The sequence below is a fragment of the Cyprinus carpio genome, chromosome B18 (genome assembly GCF_018340385.1).
Source record: "Cyprinus carpio isolate SPL01 chromosome B18, ASM1834038v1, whole genome shotgun sequence".
NCBI classification, from domain to species: domain Eukaryota; kingdom Metazoa; phylum Chordata; class Actinopteri; order Cypriniformes; family Cyprinidae; genus Cyprinus; species Cyprinus carpio.
In genome coordinates this window covers 18,747,169-18,768,626 of record NC_056614.1, presented here as the reverse complement: position 1 = coordinate 18,768,626, position 21,458 = coordinate 18,747,169, and the positions used below count along the sequence as shown (strand labels likewise).

At 37.5% G+C, this 21,458-nt stretch overlaps 4 protein-coding genes across 7 annotated transcripts; 1 reads left to right on the top strand and 3 right to left on the bottom strand.

The window, feature by feature from the left end:
- Window positions 1-382: 382 nt before the first annotated feature.
- LOC109072924 (wee1-like protein kinase 1-A) lies at window positions 383-5,749 on the bottom strand. Its single transcript, XM_019089121.2, has 10 exons — window positions 4,424-5,749; window positions 3,780-3,985; window positions 3,393-3,459; window positions 2,986-3,158; window positions 2,598-2,866; window positions 2,427-2,519; window positions 2,239-2,324; window positions 1,970-2,140; window positions 1,711-1,856; window positions 383-1,571 (listed from the first exon to the last, which is right to left on the bottom strand). Exons 1-10 carry the CDS (start codon window positions 4,892-4,894, stop codon window positions 1,415-1,417), a joined length of 1,839 nt encoding a protein of 612 aa, XP_018944666.2. The 5' UTR covers window positions 4,895-5,749; the 3' UTR covers window positions 383-1,414.
- Window positions 5,750-6,165: 416 nt separating this feature from the next.
- LOC109072921 (zinc finger protein 143-like) lies at window positions 6,166-12,870 on the bottom strand. Of its 2 annotated transcripts, none has more exons than XM_042744195.1 (16): window positions 12,736-12,870; window positions 11,058-11,173; window positions 10,877-10,966; window positions 10,658-10,753; window positions 10,455-10,535; window positions 10,156-10,340; window positions 9,889-9,954; window positions 9,671-9,784; window positions 9,467-9,542; window positions 9,248-9,373; window positions 8,940-9,119; window positions 8,562-8,789; window positions 8,343-8,476; window positions 8,029-8,184; window positions 7,491-7,634; window positions 6,166-6,526 (listed from the first exon to the last, which is right to left on the bottom strand). In XM_042744195.1, exons 2-16 carry the CDS (start codon window positions 11,164-11,166, stop codon window positions 6,443-6,445), a joined length of 1,869 nt encoding a protein of 622 aa, XP_042600129.1. In that variant the 5' UTR covers window positions 11,167-11,173; window positions 12,736-12,870; the 3' UTR covers window positions 6,166-6,442. The 2 variants fall into 2 exon arrangements, with proteins under 2 accessions (XP_042600129.1, XP_042600131.1); XM_042744197.1 differs by having other exon boundaries at window positions 10,658-10,741.
- Window positions 12,871-14,303: 1,433 nt separating this feature from the next.
- Window positions 14,304-18,825, top strand: LOC109072925 (uncharacterized protein C11orf16 homolog). Its single transcript, XM_042744194.1, has 8 exons — window positions 14,304-14,825; window positions 14,969-15,193; window positions 15,533-15,892; window positions 15,983-16,113; window positions 16,266-16,407; window positions 17,007-17,244; window positions 17,353-17,931; window positions 18,258-18,825. Exons 2-8 carry the CDS (start codon window positions 14,990-14,992, stop codon window positions 18,515-18,517), a joined length of 1,914 nt encoding a protein of 637 aa, XP_042600128.1. The 5' UTR covers window positions 14,304-14,825; window positions 14,969-14,989; the 3' UTR covers window positions 18,518-18,825.
- Window positions 18,772-20,355, bottom strand: akip1 (A kinase (PRKA) interacting protein 1). 3 transcript variants are annotated; one of them, XM_019089124.2, is made up of 5 exons: window positions 20,204-20,355; window positions 19,783-19,949; window positions 19,612-19,692; window positions 19,407-19,535; window positions 18,772-19,066 (listed from the first exon to the last, which is right to left on the bottom strand). In XM_019089124.2, the coding sequence occupies exons 2-5, from the start codon at window positions 19,924-19,926 to the stop codon at window positions 18,923-18,925; spliced, it is 498 nt and encodes a 165-aa protein (XP_018944669.1). In that variant the 5' UTR covers window positions 19,927-19,949; window positions 20,204-20,355; the 3' UTR covers window positions 18,772-18,922. The 3 variants fall into 3 exon arrangements, with proteins under 3 accessions (XP_018944669.1, XP_018944670.1, XP_018944671.1); XM_019089125.2 differs by having other exon boundaries at window positions 20,200-20,353; XM_019089126.2 differs by having other exon boundaries at window positions 20,186-20,330.
- Between the last annotated feature and the right edge of the window lie 1,103 nt (window positions 20,356-21,458).

The following is a 21,458-nucleotide window of genomic DNA, read 5'->3' as shown; positions in this document are numbered from 1 at the left end:
TGAGAGCTATAAACCTGCCATAACTAAATTATTTTTACACAATATTCTCGTTCAACTGTGTTTACAAAGGTTTCATTAACCGCAAAGGTTAGATTACAAGTCAAAATGAGTCCCTAACGACTGTAAGTTGTGTTCGCCGGAGGTTAACCACAAACAGTAACATGTTTGAGCGCTTTAGTGTCAGAATGTGACAGTATATCCACAAAGAGGAATGCAAATCACAAATATCGTTTAATATACAAGAAAACTGCGGTAGAGGCGGCTGGCAGCGCAGAACGACCACCAAACGACTGGACCCAAACTACTGAGCGAAAAAGACTCCCCCATCCCCTCATTCAAAAGTAATATACTATTAAAGTTCATATAAAACAAATCAGGCGCGTTCAGGTGAAAACTGTTTATTAAAATGAACGGATTTACAGACAAAATGAAGTTGTGGATTAACAAGTCCAAAGAATCTAAACAGTACCCTATCGATGTAGTTGAAGTAACACAAAAGTCATTATTATACATTATTAACTAAGGACATCAGATGAACTGGACAAAGATTGTTTTAATGCTACAAACAGGGTTGGAGATTTGAAAGGCATATGTACATTTAAATCATCTTTTGCTTCCAGTTTTAAGCATGGTTTGACATGGTTAAATTCAAGATTTGACAAGATTAGACAGAGCAAAAAAAAATGTCTGAATGTAAAATCTGGAAGAAAAAAAGGGGGGGGGGGGGGGTTACTGGAACTTGATGAGATTATGAAACATTGCTTGTTTGGATGTATAAAATGATTTAAAAGTAAAAGAAAAAAAAAATCTTCCAACCCTAACTGGATACAGACGAACATGAATAGCAGCAGGCTTTCTGGGGCAAGCTCTCCATTGCCTCCAAAGTGCTCATTTTAATGGCAATCTAACTCAAGCCCCAACTTCTGTGGCCCAACAGGCATTTTTCACAGGCAGTAAGGTGCACAAATCTTTGATCTGGTACATTCACATATCAGGGCTCAATAGGGGCACACATCTCCCATTTGGTAAAGAGCAACACTGCACCTCTGAGAAAGCAAGTGCAGGGAGACTATTCTGACCCTTACCTATGGAACTTAAATCAAAGATTAGGAAGACAGAACTATACTAAAAATGTGTCCATCTTAAGGCAATTCTGTCAAGACATTTTGAAAAGGCAAACCTAAATGGTAAGGCAGATTTGCGTTATGTACTCAGAGCTAGTGCCTATACAATGCAGAAGGACCCAAGCTTCAGTAAAGACCGTGTTACTTGTACCAAACAGTATAAGCACTACAAGTCACACAACAGTCTGTGTCATCCTTCCGGCTACAGACAAAGCTGTCTGTGTGCCCAAGTCTTTGAAAAGCACCACTGCAGTTCCCACTTAGGACTGGTCATCTCCTTTTTCTGTGGTTCAATAAATGGTGAGACTAACAGAACGGTTCATCTTTTTCCCGATGAGTCGAGAAGCTCTGGAGCTGGACTGGACTGTGGAACGTGTAAGAACACGGTCTGTGGACAGAACTTTCTCTTCTGCTGCCATCTTTGCCATCTGAGCTTTCTTTAGCTCCCTGAGAGACGAAAACCAGAATTATTTCAGTTCAACAAAAGTACAATTTCAAACGACCACATCTGATAGGTCTATAATAAGTAAAACACTTCTAAAACTAGCCTGAAATCTGCCCCTAGAAATGGAAGAATATATCATACTTCTGCAGAAGTGCGTTCTTGAACTTCTCAGCGTTGAGCTCTACACGCAGCTGATCAGCACTCATCCTGGAAGCAGTCAGAAGAACAGGATGTCTGATGAGGTCAGAGGTTGAGGGTCGCTGTGTTGGGTCAGGATGGATCATAAGCTGTCAGGAAGATAAATCCACATTTTAATCAAGACACCATTCAATGCAGATCTGTCAGAAATAGAAAGCACTAGAGAGAAGTTTAGGGGATTAATTGGTAGAAGAACCCTTACCTTTAACAAGCTTAAAAATTCCTGAGAAAGCACTTGCGGGATATGGGGCAGGATGCCCTGTCGGATTTTATGCCACTTTTCTCCATTGGTAGGAAGGGGCTCTGTTCCAGAGGCACTGATTACAGTCAGAGCAAGGGCAAATATGTCTGCCTTTTTCAGGTTACTGTAGTCCTGTGGGCAAAAACAGCAAAATAAGTATGTGGCACTAAACAGACAATTGTGAGCTCCTAGGAATTTCTTTAAGACCAAGAATAAATAATAGTATATACCTCTTGAAGAACTTCATTTGCCAGGTATCTGCTGTCACCTTCTTCAACTTGTGGATTGGTAACCGTTGTAACATGACCTAGATCACCTGATATAGAAAATATTGTTAATCTCATCACTTCATAAAGCCAAATCGGTGTAAAACATGTTGCTGTTACAATCATCTGGGCATGTAATTTTAGTATCTTACCTATTTTGTACACCACTCTTGTGGCGGGACCATCTTCTTCATCTTCAAATTCCTCTACACTAGCAGTAGGTTTGCGTGAAATGAATATATTGCCTGAAAAAAAAAGTTACAACTTTATAACTCTAAAACACATCTTAAAAATGTTAAAGGGTATAATGAGCATATACATACTTGGCTTGATATCCATATGAACAAGTGCTGTAGAGTGAATGTACTTGAGTCCACGAGAGACTTGCAACAGCAGATCCTTCAACTCCATCTCCGAAAGGAAGTGTATGCGTCTATTGTTCTCAGCAATAACATCAGACAGGGTTCCTCCGTTGCAGTACTCATTCTGGATCAGCATGTGGTCATCTTCTGCCCAAGCAGAATAATACCTCACTACGTGGGGGTGCTGTCCAAGAACTGCATGTGCATATACCTCACGAAGTGCATTTTGCCTATTGAGGGAGAATTCATAAGAATAAATAAAAAGCAATAAGAATCTCTATTCAATAGCTGGTGTAATAGCATTAATAATATATAATAGCATTTAAAAAACGATGTTATTTTCACTTACTCATCCACAGAGCCTGCCAGGGGCTTTTTGGAACGTTTGATGGCGTAAATACAGCCATCCAACCTCTTGACACATTTAAAAACAGATCCAAATTCTCCAGAGCCGATCTTCTCCAGCTCATGGAACTCAGACGCATATCTGGACATCATGTTATTCTCCATCATTGTGATCCTCTGTGGAAAATATCACTTTTTATTAGACACAAAAATAAAGCAGTACTTGACTAGAAGGCCAAGTAGGAATGCACCAGTGTTACACAGCTTTAAATCCTGCCTGAAACTGCCTTAACATCAAGTAACAGAATCATTTTCATATAGAACATCCAAAGTTTGATATCAAAAGTTACTTTTCAATTTCAGTGTTAATTAGATAAAAATTAAACAATAATAAAGTTAATTAAATTTTACCTTTGAGGGTGGAATGAGCTCATCTTCTATCTCAGGATCACTTGCATCCATGTCCTCTCCACACGAGCTGCAGAAAGAAGAGACATTATTAGTAAGGATGTAAACACAGACATCAAACTCTAGGGGGCAGCAGAGGGGCCTGACTAAGCACATGGCGCGGTGAGTGAACGAACACGAGGAACTGGTTCTTTGCCAACTTTTTGATCTTGGAACAGAATTAGTAAACGGGTTTAACAAACGGTCCTGCAAACCTGTCAAAGATGGCCATAGTGTTTTACTCTACTAAAACTACTTCACAACAGTCCGTAAACTAGAGGTTAACTTGTTTAGGAAGAAAAAGCACGAGGAAAGGATAGAAAAGACATGTTTAAACTATGGTCAACATACTCGTTCCAGTGTGCTCGTTTCCTATTGTTTCGTTGTAGTGTCGATGATTGCACAAGAATGGAGTCCGGGGTGAAGGGGTTGATGTTTACTAGAGGTGTTTGGTTTCGTCTTCCGTCCAGACAGGCTTTGCTTGTTGAATCAACATTCTTAAAAAGGGCGACTCTCCGGTTCGCCGATGCCATCGTCCTGGCCCTCGACAATAAGCTCTGTAGATACAATGAGATGCATAATTAATACTCATTTTATAGAGCACTTAAAACGCCTGACTTAAAAAGCCAATATCAAAGCAGATGGAACTAACTCAAGCCAGAACATTAACGTTACACATTTCAGATGATGTAATGGTGTTCTAGTATCAATAGACTGATTCACTGTTGTTACACAACTTTGCAGTTAGTCCAATATCTGGGTCACTCTAGGTGAACTCATCCACCTAGTGAAGGCTCAGAGTTGATTTTCAAATCACAACCACTTCAGTTTATTTTGGAAAATAAAATAATCAAATAAAAAAATATATAACGTAAAAACAAACAGAAAAAAAGATTTTTCTCTATTTTGTATTCAAGTAGAACAGAAATCAAAACAGAATTTTCTGAGTTAACAGAAAATATAATTTCGATTTTTGTATATCAGTGACTACAAACCTTTGGGGTATGCGGGGTATCAAACAGCCGGAGTTTTCTGAAGGTTTTATGGGGTGGTGTATCAGGACAGTCCGGGACAGGAGAGCTGGATCCTTCCATGTCATCATGAATGTAACTCCTCTCAGGTGAACTGTCGTAAGCCTGTGGGCTTTTCCTTGGCGATGGAGAGCTTTTCATGTAAAAGGTTGGTTTTGCCCGAGACGGTGAGCCGAACCCATCCTCGTCCCAGGACTCGTCGTCGTCTCTGGTTCGGCTGAGCGGGCTGCTGCTGCCCAGGTCCGCCGGCCTCTTATCGCCGCTGCGCCGCACGGACACCGGCGAGTCCAGCTCCGTGAAGCCCGACTCGGCTCCGGTGCTGTTGTTCGCGTCTTCAATGCTGTCTTCTTCACCGTCACTGACCGAAAACTGCAACTTTTGGCGAACTGGTTTAAGATTTGGAGACTTGCCGTGCCTCCGTGTAACGAAACTCATCTTTCCAGGCAAAAGTTCAGTTTTTGTAAAAGGATAACTTAATAAAAAGCACAAAGCAAGTAGTTTAAAACTATTTAAAAAAAAAAAACCAGCCCAAGTGGCTGGCAAATCAGGCAGAGATTATGTAACGTTAGTTTAGATAAACATATCTAATACTGGCCGTGCAGTGCAACAACCCCAGCGCTTATGAATAGTCCAGAAAAACGGCGATGTGATTCCCAACTTAAAGATTATCCGAGGAAAGTATCTTCTCCCGCTGACCGATATCTCCGTGACAAGTCCAAACAAGTTCAGTTTAGTCGCATAAAAACCATAGATAAAAAACTGATAACGACGTTGTAATCGTATTAACCAGCGTCCACGGCGACGTTTCGGGTAAAAAAATGGCTGCTCCACAAACTTCCAACTGATATCTGAAGAACCAGAAAAAAAATAATTCCTGATAGCAATTCCGCGGTTTACTAAACGCCGAACTAAGGTAAAACTCTCAAAACATGTCAAAGCGTCCAAAATCGTGTCGTTTTAGACAATAATGTTTACAAAACTAGTTTGAATGGCGAGCTACTCCTCCCACCAACATGCGTGGTCAAAATCTTCCCGCGACCGTTGGTCATGTGACGTGGTTTGTACCAATGAGCGCCGACTTCCAAAGTTTAAAAGATAGGAGGTGCTGTAGGTGCTACGTCAGCAAGCCCCTCCCCCCTTAATGCTCAGGACTGTGACCTGAATTTGGCGCGAATGCTTTTCTTTCATCTACGACGTAATGGTCTTGTTTGATCTTGCACTTGAGCAGTGAAATGCTTTAGTGAAGATAGCTTTTCACATTCTACATTGTAATCTGTTCTTGGTGACACAGGATCACATTACAATAATTACATAGTATTATATTTGATGAGATTAATCATTTTATAAGTGTTTTCATGGTGGTGTAAATTAGCCACATGGATATGTTTTAAAAGCAGAGCTTAAGTGACTGGCAATCACTTAAGCAGTCTTAGTTTTAATTATTCATATACACTACTTAGTATTTTTTTTTTTTTTTACATCAACATATTAATGGGGTTTTCCAGTCTCTTAGTGTATTGAACATAAACCCCATCATGTTTGGAAAGTCCCTAGAATTTATATGGTGAATATAAAATGAATGCTAACAGGTTTTTTTTTTTTCTTTTTGTAGTTTATGATTGATGTGCTCAAAACTGAAAGACTGAAATCTGTAAACCGCACTCTGCATTGGGTGATGTTAAGTCAAAGAATACAATACAATGAAATTATATTTTGTATTTTTTAATCATAATTATAGACCTTTTCTTAACAGCTTGCAAAAAATAGCATAATCAAATATATACAGAAAAACTCTACTTTTAAAACAGTTATGTACATATCCACACAAAAATATCTTCTTAGTATATAGCAATCATGATGTCAGCATTATGAAAAACTATGATGCTTGACAGATTTTCAGTACCCAGACTTACATACATACACACACACATTCACCCACCCTTGAGATGTTTAGTTCACGGTGAACTAAAGTTACAATGCGCGTTAATCGTCCATGCCTGGGGTTTCTCCTTGCTGTATTCTTGATGCTATTCTGATGGCTTCTTCTAGAGAGGGCTGATCACTGAGCTAAGAGGGGGAAATGGGAAAACACTTTTTAATAAACTTATCTAATTTTTTTTTTTTTTTTACAGATGCAGTACAACAAATTATTTCAAAATTGTCAATCTTGCTCAATGGCACTACCCACTAAACAGAGGGTCACCCTCCTCCTTTAAAAAAACAACACACTTCCCCTTTGTTGACAATGAGGGCTCATTAATCAGAACTGAATGGCACATCAGTGTAAAGATCAATACAAGGTTGATTGGACTAGACCTGTTTGCTCAATTAGTTCCATTAGTGCAAAAAAGACAAGTGATACAATCACTAATCATAATTATTAGATCGTTATCTGCTGCTGATCTCAGTTATTATTACACTTAGAACTGAAATCAATGCTTAATTAAATAGTGTTATTTAGCCACAATTTTAGATTTTAAGATCATTTTAAGATAATAAAACTGGTGACTGTGTACTTTACTTTTTGCATACTTTAATTTTAAGTTTACAGTTACACCCATTTTGCACTCATTTTCTCTCAATGATCCAAGAAACTGTAAATCACATTCATGCACTTAAGTCATCAGAAAAAAAAAAAACTTTTTTTTTTTTTTTTAATGAATGCCAGCAGTGTATCAAATACATTTGATCTGGCTTAGTTTAATATAATTTATATCTTGGTGTAATGCGTAGCGCATTAAATTAAAAAAGTTTCCAAACATTCGACCTAAAGAACCACAAAATGAATACATCTATAAAACACACACCTAATGGAAAGAAGGTTGCAACCCCACAACAAACAGTCTAGTCTTTTGATAATAACTGCATGTTCCCACCTTAAAAGGGGCTTAAAGGTTTATGGCATTAACTGCAGGTTTTATTATGTACTGTCAGGCAAAGTAAACACATGATTTAAGTTCCTAACTGAGCATGTTAATGTGACTGTGAAAGGAAGATTCCATAACGTGTGTGGTGTGTATATACTGTATACCTGCACAGCTATGTGTGTGCCGTTAGAAGTAGCCAGCAGTGTGACTGGGTGTGGGCTTGAGGAAACAACATGCTGTTCCTGATCTTGTACAAGCTCCCCCTCTTCTGTCTGGTACGCAGACAGATCTGGCGTCACAATAGCCACCTAAAATGTAAATAAAAAGTTTACAATAAGCTCAACTTGTATTTATTTAGTAAAGTATCAGAGTCCCTCAGTAGCATGCATATTATTTATTTAAAGGGATAGTCCACCCAAACAAGAAAATTGTCATCTTTTACTCATCCTCACGTCATTACAAACCTGTATGCAGTTATTTCTTGATTTTTTTGAAGAATGTTGGTAACCAAACAGTTTGGGTCCCAGTGACATCCATAGTATGGACAAAAATGCAATGGAATTCTGAAATGGTAATTGACTGCCAGCATTCATTAAAATATATATTTTAAGGAATTCATACAGGTTTGGTACAACATGAGGATGAGTAAATGACAGAAATGTCATTTTTTGGTGGACTATTCCTTAAAGTAACAACACTTACCTGTCCCTCTGTGCCGTCTGCAGACACCATAGTAACAGAATGTGCTCCTCCTGAGGAAAGCATCGCTTCATGTGCTGGGATGGTTATGGTGGTTCCTTCTTGTGTTACCATGGTAATCGTGCCTCCCATAGCCTGCATATCTGCTTGAGACAGAACCTGAGAGGGGAAAGACGAGTATTTACCTGGAAAATAACTGCATATCCACCACCTTTCCACAGATTACAGTACAGTACTGAAGTATGGAATAAAAAGGTCCTGATGATGCTGTATGATCAATATAGGACTTCTGGGAATTTATTTAGGTCATCACTGACCTGTTGTGTGCCATCCTGAGATATGAGAGCCACATGCTGTTGTCCCATGACTTCTGATCCTGATACCTGCTCAGACCCAGAGTCATCTTCCACCACTGTTGGTGTGTACATTAACCCAGGGTCATCAATAGCCTCTGAAAAAGATGGCAATTCAAAATTCTGATTTTTAGTTAATATTAGATGGTTGTAGTTTGTAGCTGGAGATTTAAGTAAACAGACCTGCTGGGGGCTCAAAATAAGCTTCTTGTTCTTCTTCTATGGGCTCAGTGTCATTGTGCGCTGTGCGTTTATGCATGGCTAAGGTCGAAATCTGCTTATATGTCTTTCCGCAGTGATTACAGTTGTAGGGTTTGCAGGGAGTATGAACTACATGGTGCTTGTACAGGCTGGAGTACTCAGTGAAACGCTTGTCACAGCCAGGAACAGTGCAGACGTAAGGCTTCTCACCTGAATATGATGAGACAAACATACTTTTGAGGTTACGGTATGAAATTATACCTTATTTTTGTGGGAAAAGAATTCTTGCAATCTTCTGACTTCTTTAAAATGTTTGCTGTATTAGATGTTGGAAGCAGTTAGAGCTAATAGGACAGGTACCTGTGTGAATCCTCATGTGGTTTTTGTAATTAGTGGCACTTGCAAAGGCCCTTCCACAGTTGGGTTCAGAGCAGTAGTATGGCCTCTCGCCTGTGTGAGTACGGATGTGGACTTTACGAATGTTGGATGTGGTGAAAGATCTCCCACAGCCTTCAAATGGACATTTAAATGGTTTTTCGCCTACAAAAGGAATAGTTATGCAACATAAATTTAAAAACAGACCAAAATATGACTTATATTTTTAAGACAACTTAATTTTATAAATAAGATGAAACCATTATTACAGGCCGGTTAAATATGCCAAACACCTGTATGTGTTCTTGTGTGTTTTTGTAAGTCTCCAGAGGTTTTGAAAGACTTGAGACAGTTGAGCTCCTGACAATGATACGGTTTCTCTCCCGTGTGTGTTCGGACGTGACTCTTGAGACCATATCCTGAAGACAGCAGAAAGAAAAATAATGCATGTACGAAAAAAACTTGGAAATAATATAAAAAAATAAAAAAAAAGTTTTTGGGAAAATCTTTACCCGTTGCAAACTTTTTGCCACAACCCATATGTTCACAAATGTATGGCTTATCCCCAGTATGGGATCTTTCGTGTACCTAAAAATATTTAGAAAGCCACATGAACTCAGAAATGGATAAATTACAACAGAGACAATGTACACATCCGAACACAAAACTTTTGTGAAATACGTGTATTGTATCTCTTCTGTCTTGCATGAATTCACCTTCAGATGGTGAGCAGTAGTGTAGAGTTTTCCACATCCCTCATGTTCACATCTGAAGGCCTTTTCCCCAACATGCGGGATTCTAGGTGACTGGTCTTGACCCTGCAGTACAATCTAAGCGCACAAAAGTGGGTCACTGCTTCATTAACATTCAGAGCATTACTATTATAAGTTACTTATTTAATAAATACAGAAAATAGTATCAGTAGAGACAGTACCTGCATATGCACACCGTCAGAGTCCCCTCGACCAAGTAACCCAGTACTGCATTCTGTGGCCTCCATCTGCATACACACAGATAACACTTCCTCTAAACTAACATGAACTGTAATATGATAAAATTAACATAAGGTACACAAAGTATATACACAAGTGTAAACTGGCTTAGCATTCCATTGCACATTAATTTCCGTCATAATAGGGGAACAAAACCATATAAACTCACACAATAAATAAGAAAACAGAATAAGTGACACAATCTTAACCTGTGTAGAGTATTGCTCCAGCACACTGATGGTCTCAGCGTCAATTGTGCCCTCTGTCTGTAAGTCTGCTACAGTACCATCTGCCTGGATGGCCAAGATGGTGTTGGATGGAGGCATATGTTGAATATATGCAGTGGTGCCATCCTCCAGCTGAACAGCCTGTAAACCACCCTGATCATATGTTTCTAAAAAAGATTAAATACATTGAGATTTACTCATTTGATTTCATCATAAAGAATCCAACATTTGTGTCTGTATGATACACAATAGACAGTGATATTGTTTTTATAGGGACAGACCTTTGGGTGCATGAATGTAAGCGGTTGTTCCATCCTCCAGTTGCACAGCTTGTCCATCTTCTAGTCTCAATCCTTCTCCACCTAAGAATTATGTTTAAAGCATAAGGGTAAATTTTGTGTGGTCCTTAGTGTCTTATCTAGTGCAATTAGACAGTCACAGATCATAAAGCTCCATCTATCAGAGTGAAATTCATATGGAATACCTGTTTTAGACATTGGAAGGTGCTGGACATAAGCAGCAGACCCATCCTCCAGCTGAATCACTTGTCCTTCCATTATTTTGTTTTCTGTGAGGGAAACTATTATATGCTGTAAGACTTGAATAGTGACCAAGCAAGAACATTTGTGCAGGTCTCATAGCTATACAATATACGTTGTATGCTAATTGAATAAAAGTAATGCTAAGTGTGTAGTAACAGTACCTTTAGGGCTATGTTGGATGTATGCTGTGGAGCCATCCACCAGAGTCACGGCCTGCAAGCTCACCGTGTCTATACCCTCCATGTTGTCATCTGTGTAGTAACAGTTGGCCATTATGAGTCTACATTGCACTATGCACAAAATATGATACTGCTGCAGAGATTTTATACCCATCCATCTCACCTGCAACTGTTACTGCTTCTGTTAGGCAAAAGGTGACCTGCTGCGAGTCCCCGTCCACACTTTGAAATTCCATGCTCTGGGTGTCCCGATTCACCTGGGCTAAGAGCATGATCTGCCTGTACACACCAACCAACAACCTTTAAATGTTTACTGTTAAAACCCAGAGGCAATTAAGGGCCTTGATTTAATGGGGTTTGTTTAGTGCTCTCATTGTTATTTTACAAAATTCTGACAGTCCATTGACTACTTGTATGTCCCTAAATTTATTTTAGTTATTTAAACAACATTAATTTTACATAATCACTAGTTTTGTGCTTGTGTACTCCTCCTGAATATCAGTAGTTACTACTACAGTATTATACATTTTAGAACTGTACTTGGTCATTTTAATGTGCATTTCTTAAAATTATTTTTTGTCGTCCTAGTACTTTTACATTTTTAAAATATCTTATTGTTGTATTAACGGTGTTGTGACTATGGATCTGTGATTCAGACATCAACTAGTATTCGGTATCTATCCCATTTCTAGGAACTATTTTTCTAATTACTGTATAAAATCCAGTAACAATTAGTATCGCTTTCATTTTTTACTTTCATTTCTCATTACTTTCTTACTTGACATATACTGATGAGTCAATGTTATTGTTCAATAACACCTCTTTCTAGTTACTTGTACCAACTGGAACATATTCTAGTATCCATCCAACTTGTACTGAATAGATACCACTAGCAACAACTAGAATCCCTACTAACAAAAAAAAGTTAAATGTCAACCACAGATGCCCAAAGGATTCGATATAAAAAAAAAAAAAAATTGTAATTTTCCACCATTAACGTAATATTACTTGTCACTATTAAAATATTATTTAAAAAAAAATACTTTTATAAAACTACTAGCAATACAAAATTAGACAATTGCTATTTTGTGGAATAAAAACAAAACTGAAATGTTAAAACAGGTTGCCATAGAATATATCGTATAGCATTCTGCATTGAGTTATATTTTTCAAATGGTGAAATAATACTATTTTTTTTATTCGGCACGTGTGAATAAATAAAAAAAAAAATACTGTGCTAACACGGGCATATCATCACTCATCTACATTTTAGCCGAACAGCAACGAAACAACTTTGTAAATAATAACGTTAGGAGTATATAAATATTTAGACAGGGATGCAAAGGCAGCCCGGCTAAAGTTGCTCATAAGTGCTTCGTTTTATTATTTGACAGAACATCTGTCATGCTAACTCTCACAAGTTAGCAAATATGCTACAAAAAATGCTCGCGTTTTACTTTAACCGCTTCCTAATGTTTAACCTACATACTACAATCCCCGTTGAGATTCATATAACTGTCATCCCCAAAACTAACGTAACGCAAGGCAATATTGTCCTTTATAAAGGCGTTAAACACAAAGGAACGACCGTTAGCCCACACTGAATTGGTTGCTGCGGTAACTTGACAATCACAATCGGATCGTTACAATGTTGCAACCGATTACAACGGTGCGTCCAACTGCCCTTAATAAATAAAACACCGCTTCCGATTTGTTTTCACTATTTTATTTCGTTCTTCGTCACACACCGACTTCCACAAAACTTCCATCGCCGCGCTCTCCGGCTAAGCGGCGTCCGAGGAAATAAGGCACACTGGGTAAAAACACATTTATATACTAACCTCCGAAAATTTTCCAACAATCCCTTCGTTCGACCACCATGCACCAGGGCAGGAAACGCTATGCAGAAAATACAACCCCAGAACCTGAATAACGGAAGACATCCTCCACTGATTCTTAATCCGCTTATGTGATTGGCTGAAGAAGACTAGTGCCGCGCTCCCATTGGCTGAACGCCCGTCCATCCGAATGCGCGCTTTCAGAAATTCATGTTCAGGGGCACCGTGGGGACGCCATTCGGGTCTGTTGGGTGTATTGTTCAAGCGTGAATAAGCAAATCTAGCACAGCAGTGTTTGCCTGTGACATATTCATTTGGCGGATAGATCCGGCGGGTTTTGTGTACATTTCTTCGAACGTCATAACGTGACCAGTGGTTTTATTGTTTTTATAACAGCGCATTTTTACAGTGTGTCACGGAAGGCTTGGTAGCCATTTTGAATTCATTATGTCATGGCTGGAGTGAGGATGCATGGGCAATGCAGTGCAGTAAAGACTGGAACTAATGCTGTTGGACTAGACTTCTCTGTTTATCTGAAGGAGATTATGAAATACTCTGTTTAAAATGATGAAGATTTTATTCCAGATGAATATAAATTCTTATTGCTTGCTTTTCATATAATTTTAAAATGAGATGCTTATGCAAAAAATAAACAGTACAAATCAGTAATGTTTGAAAAATCATATTTAAATATATATTTTTGACAAGTTGCTCAATAAGACAATTTCTGAGAACAGTTTGAACAATAAAACATGAAGGATTTTGCACATTAACTGTATCGCTTGGCACAAATAATCTGAAGACATAAGGTGAAAGACAACAGTTCAGTTTTATATAAAATATGAGTGCATTCCAATATAATGTGTATCGAGTCCATTTTTGCAGGAGACCTGCAAATGAAGGAATGATTATTTAAGTTTTCTTTGTGATGTCAGAGGGCTGGTTTTCTACATAAACAGTTTTTTTTTTATCTGTCAAAGTTGGGTCCTTTATCCAAAACATCATGTATTTTTCATCAGCTTTTCTCACCTCAGTGCCTTCTTAACATTTCAGCTTCCGTGGAAGAGAAGATGACAGCACAAGAATCTATTTTTGGACTGAGAGTCTGTCACGGGACGGACGTCTTAGCACTCAGGTTCTGAAATCAGGTTCAGGTGCCAGTTTCTGGTGTAGGATGACATTAAATGGCATTTCTTGTCAAGCCACATTATTAAAGTTTCACCCTCTCTTTTTACTATTGCTGCTGCTTCTTGAACCCATTCTGAAATCCTACTGTCAGAATGCTGTTTTATAAATAGAAGGTAAAAGTCAATTCAAGAACCTCAATAAAATTAGTGCCTATATAGTGGATAAAACAAACATATAAATAAAATCATAACAAACATTCAAACCAATGTACTTACCATGCAATATTTCACAGAGATTTAAATTATGCATACATATTTAGCTGTTATTAGTAGCAAATCTCCATGTATATTATGTATTAAAATCATACATAAACATTCCGTCATTATTTACTCACCCTTATGTCATTCCAAAACAAAACAGATTTTGCAAAATTGTAAAATAAAAAAATCAATGGTTACTGAAACGGTTTGGTTCTATAAAATACCTTCTGCTGTATTCCACAGAAAAATAAATAAATGAATGCATACAGATTTGGAATGATATAATGAATAGTTCACCCAAAAAGGAAAATTCTGTACTCATGAATGAATTTCTTTCTTCTGCTGAACACAAAAGAAGATATTATGTGAGTAACCAAACAGTTGTTGGTCCCCATTGACTTCAAGAAATAGTCAGACCAGAAACTGTTAGGTTGCCCACATTCTTCAAAATATTATTATTATTTTTTTTAGCAGAAGAATTTCTTGAGGGTGAGTAAATCATTTTTTTGGGGGGAAACTATCCTTTTAAAACCCGTTCCCAAGTGCACATCAGATGCTCTCTGTCACCACTAGATGGATGTAATGTCATACTAATAGTTTAAGGCTGGTCAGTGGCTCACTATGGCAACCTCAGTACACAGTAGAGACAGGAATCAATGTTCAGTGGATCATTACTAGGTACAAGGAATCTAGGAATCAAGAAAGGTATGAATACTTTTTTTTTTTCTCATTCTTACATTTGCTTACTATCCAAAAAGATGAAGAAAAAAAAGCTATTTGGGAAACCAGAAGCTAGTCAGATTGGACTTTAAATCAACTATAACTGAGCAAATTTAACTGTGTTGCAGATTATTCTGTCAGACTTGACAATGTCGTCAAGTGCTCTGGTGTCTCGCAGCCAAAGTGTCCTTCCCTTGTTCGTGGGTAAAGGCAGAAATGTCACCTTTGTTTTGGACTCCTCTGTGGGAATGAATGGCTTTCTGGGACCAGTGAAGAATCTTATTATTCAAACCTTGATTACTAAAGCTTCACTTAGAGACTCGCTCTTCAACATTATCAGCTTTTCATACAAGGTAAATTTACAGTGAATCACTCTGAAAAAATAGGTAGCCTATTTGTCCATGCAGTATTATTGTCTCCAATACTGATGATGCTATATGTTTGGTTTATTTAAAAATATATATATATATATATTATTTTTTATCTTAATTTATTGAGTTTATTACATACAAAAGTCATATCAGGAATACTTTAAAAGGCTAGTGTTATCCAATCATCCATCCATTTTTCAAACTGTTTATTCTGCATGGAAATCCTTGATGGATTGCCAGTCCATTGCAGGGCTAGGCTTAAATTATTTAATAAAAAATATATATTTCTTTCTTTTTTAAACTCAATTTATATTTTACTAGTCTTCACCATGGTCTTCTCACATGATGCCCTGCACACCTGATGTAGTCTATGAAGCCTTGAGCTGGATCCACACATTACAGACAAGTCCTGGCAGAGACCTCCACTCAGCACTGGCCTTAGCTTTCTCTGACCCTGCCTGTCAGTCTGTCCATTTGGTGACCAGCGGTCTCCCAGACAACCCATCACAATGTCTGGCTTCATTATCAACCCTGGTGATGCGCCCTGTGAATATATTTTACATATCAGACAAGACTCCCATGAACACTGACATTTCAGACTTCCTGCAGTGCATCACTTCCACCACTAGAGGAAGCTGTTATGTCATGACGCTCAACTCAGCTGGCAATGTGGACCAGCAGGTAAGATGTTGAATGGTGTCCGCCACTTATACTCTCCATCCATTGTTAGCTAGTCAGATTTTTTTTTTTATGTTTTAAAATGTCAAACAGCTCAGTTTGTTGCATTCAACGGATGACCTGTTTCAAAACCCGTCACACTCAGAGGACCCATGGCGTTCAGTAGACTTCAATCAGGTCCAATACCACAACTGCACAAGCTGTGTCTGTTCTGTACCAAGCTGGTATGTTCTTTAATTTATTTTTTAATCAGAAAGAATGAAAGACAGACAAAACACAATAAATAATTATATGTGTGTGTGTATGTATATATATATATATATATATATATATATATATATATATATATATATATATATATATATATTTTATACAGGTGTTCCTCTATGAATCCCTTTAGTACAGTATCATGTGTATCTGCAAGGGTAATGCGAGGTGCTGAGCTCTTTCCTGGTTGCCGTGTGTTAGCCAGGAGAGAGATAGATGGGTTTTACTACCTGGGGACAATCATACATCAGGTACTGAAAATATTCAGAACATCATCATAAACACTACTAGTCAATAGGATAAGATTTTTTTAAACGTTTCTATAAGAAGTCTTTTATGTTCAGCAATATTAATATACGTATATTAAAATAAAATTTATTACTGTGATGCCAAAGCTGAATTTTCAGAATCCATTACTCCAGTCTTCAGTGTCACATGATCCTTCAGAAATCATTCTAATATGCTGATTTGAGATTCAAAAAAACAAATGTTATTATTGTTGAAAGCAATCATTTTTGTGGAAACTGTAATACATGTAACATTATGAACCTTGTAACATTAATGTCTTTACTGTCACATTTGATCCATTTAATGTATCCTTACTTATATAAAAAAAAAAACGCTTTACTGATCCAAGTGGTATATATATATATAAATATATATATATATATATATATATATATATATATATATATATATATATATATATATATATATATATATGTATATATATACATATATATACATATATATATTACTTGGATCAGTAAAGCGTATTTTTAAATATAGTCAATCCAGATGTATGATTACAATTTATTAAACATTTTAAACATGTTATGTCTGTATCTAGGGCAGAGGAAATCTTTATACTGTGGAGTTTGATAAGCTTGAACCTAAAGGAAATACATTTATGGACACATTAAATACAATTCAGCCAACTTGCCAGCCTGATATGGTTAGTCTAACCAGTGCACACAGGCACAGTATCATACCAGGAGACACTGTTCTAGCACCATGGGAGCCAGACATGAGACAGTATGGGCCTGGAAGGGTAATTTCCGGTATGGAGCTAAGAGATCCGCTTAAAAGTAAGATTTATATCCAAATTTGGAACCAATACTTGCGAGCAGCATATTAGTGATATGCGTAACTCTATAAACCTAGGGAAATGGCTCAAATCTATTGTCTCATTACAGTCGATGAAGGTCTTTTGGGACTCCAGGTTCTCTTCTGGAATGGGATGACAATTCATGTCCCCAAACAGCACGCAGTATGGATTCCAGCTTCTCATTATGAACAAATTATCAAAGACCTCCAACATTATTCATCCCGGCCATGTTGCTCTAGGGTTTCCCACTGCGGCACCATGAATTGTTTTGAATTTCCATGTCACCGGTGCGACCACCACAGTCTGTCCTCCATTCCACCATGCCACTGTTCAGTGAGGAGATGCTGCCCAGTGTTCATGTCATCTCCACTACTGAATAAACAAAGGAGAGATGAGCTGGAGAGGAAAGTTGATCTCCAACTGAAAGAACTACAGAGCTCTCAACAGACACAAGTGCCTTCATCCTCATCCTCATCATCAACCTCTGACTGTGAGAATGAGGAGGATACCGCAGCTGAAAAACACAGGCCTTCGATGTCAGAAGTGGTGAGCCGATCAGTAAACACAGAGATTTCCTGCCTGAGAAAGCCATACACTCATCCTGAGACCAGACCAGCCTGGAGATACTGGAAAAGGGGTTCTGCAGAACCACAGCACAAGCAACCAGGTGATGACAAAATATTTATGATATAGCCATCAAATTGGACAAATACAATTGAATTGACTTAGTTTTTTAGCATATACACTACTGTTAATATGTTTGGGGTCAGTATTTTTTTTAAGTATTCTTTTCCGAATTTTAAGTATTCGGAAAATATACTTTCCTCAAACTTTTGAACAATAGTGTACATGGTACAAAAGTCTACAAGCAAACTAAATGTTTATTAGAACCATTTGGTCTTAATACAAGTGCTGGAAAATACAAAATATATTACAAAATAATGGAAATATATTTAATTCGTACTGACTCACTGAGTGTTCTTGGTATTTCAGGGAGAGCCGTCAGGTCTCCAAATGTCAGCCATTCTTGGCCTGGAGACACTGGGAATTCTGGGAGCTTTACAGATTACTCTATGATGACCAATCACAGCTCTTTATTTAAGCTGGTTCCCTATTCACCAAAACGAGGAGTTGATATGAGGGAAATATTTGGATCAACAGAACAAAAGTTATCGCCATCACCACTGACTGTAGCAATCAGCTCAAAGCCAACCAAACTGATAGCTCCACAGCCAAAGTTCAAAGTGTTATGAGTATCGCCTGTGAGCTTTTGCTGATTTGTATTTTTTCAGAGATAATATTTGTTTCTAAATCAAACATCCTATGATTGGTGTACTAATTAAATACAAAAGACTATTATGTTAAAAACATGCAAAACTTTATTAAAACTTTAAAGAATAAACAAAGTAAAATAAAATGTATATTCTGTATTGCAGTAGAATCTCATTATGGCTTCTATGGCTCAATATATATTCATGATTGCAATTTAAAAATGAATAAATATCCCTGAGTATTAAACAGTAACACTTATGAATACAAAAAAAAAAAAAAAAGGTATCAAGAAGAGTCAAAGTCAGTGCATTTAGTTTTAGTTGTAATTTTAGAGCAACTCCTCAATGAAGGCACAGAATTTCACCCATATAATACACAGGTGCACTTCAGAGGTTGAATGTAAGGCTCATGCTTTCTCCAGCGTTGATGCGGACAGTTTTCGTCTGTGGCTTTGCGTCCTGCATTGCTGCTGTGATGGAATAGGTGCCTGGAGACACTTCAATAAGGAAATCCTCTGGTTCTGATGAACCCTTCAAAAATATGTAGATGAACCACTTTAAAAAGTTGATTTGCAGAATAAATGTTGTACCTATGGCCTGGGAAAATATGGTTCCTATCTGCTCAAAATCAACTTTTTAACAATGCTTTTATGGTTTAAGTTGCAACCGCCTATGTAGGGCTTAATGTAAACAGGTTGCATGCTGCATTCGCAAATATGCAGTATTACCCTGGGTAATTACCCTGGGTAAATTATGAGCAGTGTGAAACGTGAAGCAAGATAAACGCTGGGTTTAAAATGACCCAGGATTATCAATTTCAAATGTGAAAATCCCTACAACGGCAAAAAAGTATGAATTGTCTTATACATACAATGTTTTGTTTGATGGATGCACTTGCATTCTGTTTCTGGTCTGCAGTCCTCAACATCTGCTGGGAATGGTAGCGACAGATGTGTTCTCGCTCACTGGGCTGAGCCAGGTGCACAGTCTCATAAAACTTCTGTCAAAGAAGTACAGGCTGTTTTTTCTCATTCAAATCTCAACACAGTTCAGTTAAATGAATAAAGAATTTTCACCTTGCATTGTCTGGTAGTTTCTGACATGTACTCCACTATTTTTCCAAAAGCATGGTCCAAGTTTGAATGTAAAACATCTCTCTGTAACACAGGGGGAAGACCAATTAAAGCAGTTGTGTCATGGACTTCATTCATTTAGTGATCAAACCAATTCGAATTGAGTCTACACACCTCTGAGTTCCTTTCATTGTGACCGAGCACGGGTGGTCTTGGTCTTGAACAGCTTACAGACCGTCTTTTTGCTTTTTCCAACACCTCCTGCCCAAGTTTAGATGAACGGCGCAGGGAAGACTCCAACCAGGATTCACTGGCCATGTACACAAGCGTCCTGGACTGCACTGAAACCGAATATCACCGAAATTCCATATCATGTCCACATAACAATTGTTACAACGTTGGCGTCATAATACTAAGAACTATTGCACGTAATTGTATTAATGAAAATTATGCTACAATTTAGAAGTGGAAAACATGTTTGAACTTGTTTGTGGTGGGGGGGTTCCTCCAAAATTTGAAGCGTATGGCAATCATATGAACATACACTTTAATATTTTGTCTGCATCTTAAAACTCACAACGTAAAACTTACGAACCAATGACGCCCAAAATGTTCGTTGTTTGCTCTTTGAACTCTATAAACGCATTCAAATCAATAATAACAAACTGTTGCCGCTGTAGTTAGTGATGGGCGTGTAACGCTAAAGTGAAAGTAGAAATGTATTTCCTCCTTTCCCACGGGTTGCTGGGAAATGAAGTCTTTTGTCAGTGGCTAAAACGCGACACAAGCAAGAACATCAATATCATACAATTTTCATCTTCATCTTCAGTCTGACAACAAATCTACATTTGTTTTTATATAATATATTAGAAAAATATATTAGCCTATGTAGGCTACGTTTTGCCACAACTCAAGCTGTCAAGTTGTTCGGTACAACAGTATTGTTATACTGAATAATCATTTAAAATATATATTTTAATATAGTTTCAGTCATGTGACTTTTTACCTTATTCGCTATATTTATGACTATACTGTAGGCCTATGTCTACTACCAAATTTACACTGCAAAGAAGGCACAGAAGTGCATATGAAGTGGCATTTAGATGTCTTTATGCTAAAATCTGCTCAGAGGTAGCTTTAATGCATTTATACAAATATGCATTAGTCTAAGTCTAGACAGAATGTTGAGCAGGTAGAGTATCCTTAACTTGACTGTGTAAAGATGCCTTATGTTTATCAGCGGAAACAGAGACACCAAAAAAAAAAAAAATGCTGATCATTGGATTTGATTCACAGAAAACATATTTAAAGACCTCAAGTTAGCATAGACCCAGCAAATCTAATATTTTACAATCGACCTCCATATACAGCACCATATACAGAGAATGCAATACTGTATGAAGATGAGTTGTGGATCAATGGATATATGGATCTATGCTAATTGTGTCAATACCCTGCTAATATTCATAAATAGATGATTTCCAATAAGTGCATGGTACATTGCATCGGAAATGACTGACCTACTTTATGCTAAAAAAATAAAAAAAAGAAAAATAAATAAAGTTAAAAAAAAGGAAAAAAAATATTTTGTGCATAGAGCAGGTGCATATTAAATTAATCTTTAAGGTTGAGAGCATCTTTACAAGATTTGAATCCTTTTCACAAACATTTTAATGCATGGAAGCATCTTAAAGCTTGAGAGGATTACTACGGCAGATGCTTAGTAATTATTTTGACATCCATGGCCAGTCACTGATTGACTAGTGTGGCATCAGGACATCTAACATGTGAGTAACACAGCATACTGCATCAACAACAAATCAGTGTTTCAATACTCGAAAAATCTAAAA

Coding starts and splice junctions, on each gene's coding strand:
- LOC109072924 (XM_019089121.2), bottom strand. CDS start 4,894: ATGAGTTTCGTTACACGGAGGCACGGCAAGTCTCCAAATCTTAAACCA. Junction 2,520..2,597: donor TCATATGGATATCAAGCCAA/GTATGTATATGC, acceptor TTTTTTTTTCAG/GCAATATATTCATTTCACGC. Junction 2,141..2,238: donor CAAATGAAGTTCTTCAAGAG/GTATATACTATT, acceptor TTTTGCCCACAG/GACTACAGTAACCTGAAAAA.
- LOC109072921 (XM_042744195.1), bottom strand. CDS start 11,166: ATGCTCTTAGCCCAGGTGAATCGGGACACCCAGAGCATGGAATTTCAA. Junction 9,543..9,670: donor CTACTGCTCACCATCTGAAG/GTGAATTCATGC, acceptor AAATATTTTTAG/GTACACGAAAGATCCCATAC. Junction 9,374..9,466: donor TGGCAAAAAGTTTGCAACGG/GTAAAGATTTTC, acceptor TGCTGTCTTCAG/GATATGGTCTCAAGAGTCAC.
- LOC109072925 (XM_042744194.1), top strand. CDS start 14,990: ATGTCGTCAAGTGCTCTGGTGTCTCGCAGCCAAAGTGTCCTTCCCTTG. Junction 15,893..15,982: donor CTGGCAATGTGGACCAGCAG/GTAAGATGTTGA, acceptor AATGTCAAACAG/CTCAGTTTGTTGCATTCAAC. Junction 16,408..17,006: donor TGGGGACAATCATACATCAG/GTACTGAAAATA, acceptor GTCTGTATCTAG/GGCAGAGGAAATCTTTATAC.
- akip1 (XM_019089124.2), bottom strand. CDS start 19,926: ATGGCCAGTGAATCCTGGTTGGAGTCTTCCCTGCGCCGTTCATCTAAA. Junction 19,693..19,782: donor ACAATGAAAGGAACTCAGAG/GTGTGTAGACTC, acceptor CCTGTGTTACAG/AGAGATGTTTTACATTCAAA. Junction 19,536..19,611: donor AAACTACCAGACAATGCAAG/GTGAAAATTCTT, acceptor CTTCTTTGACAG/AAGTTTTATGAGACTGTGCA.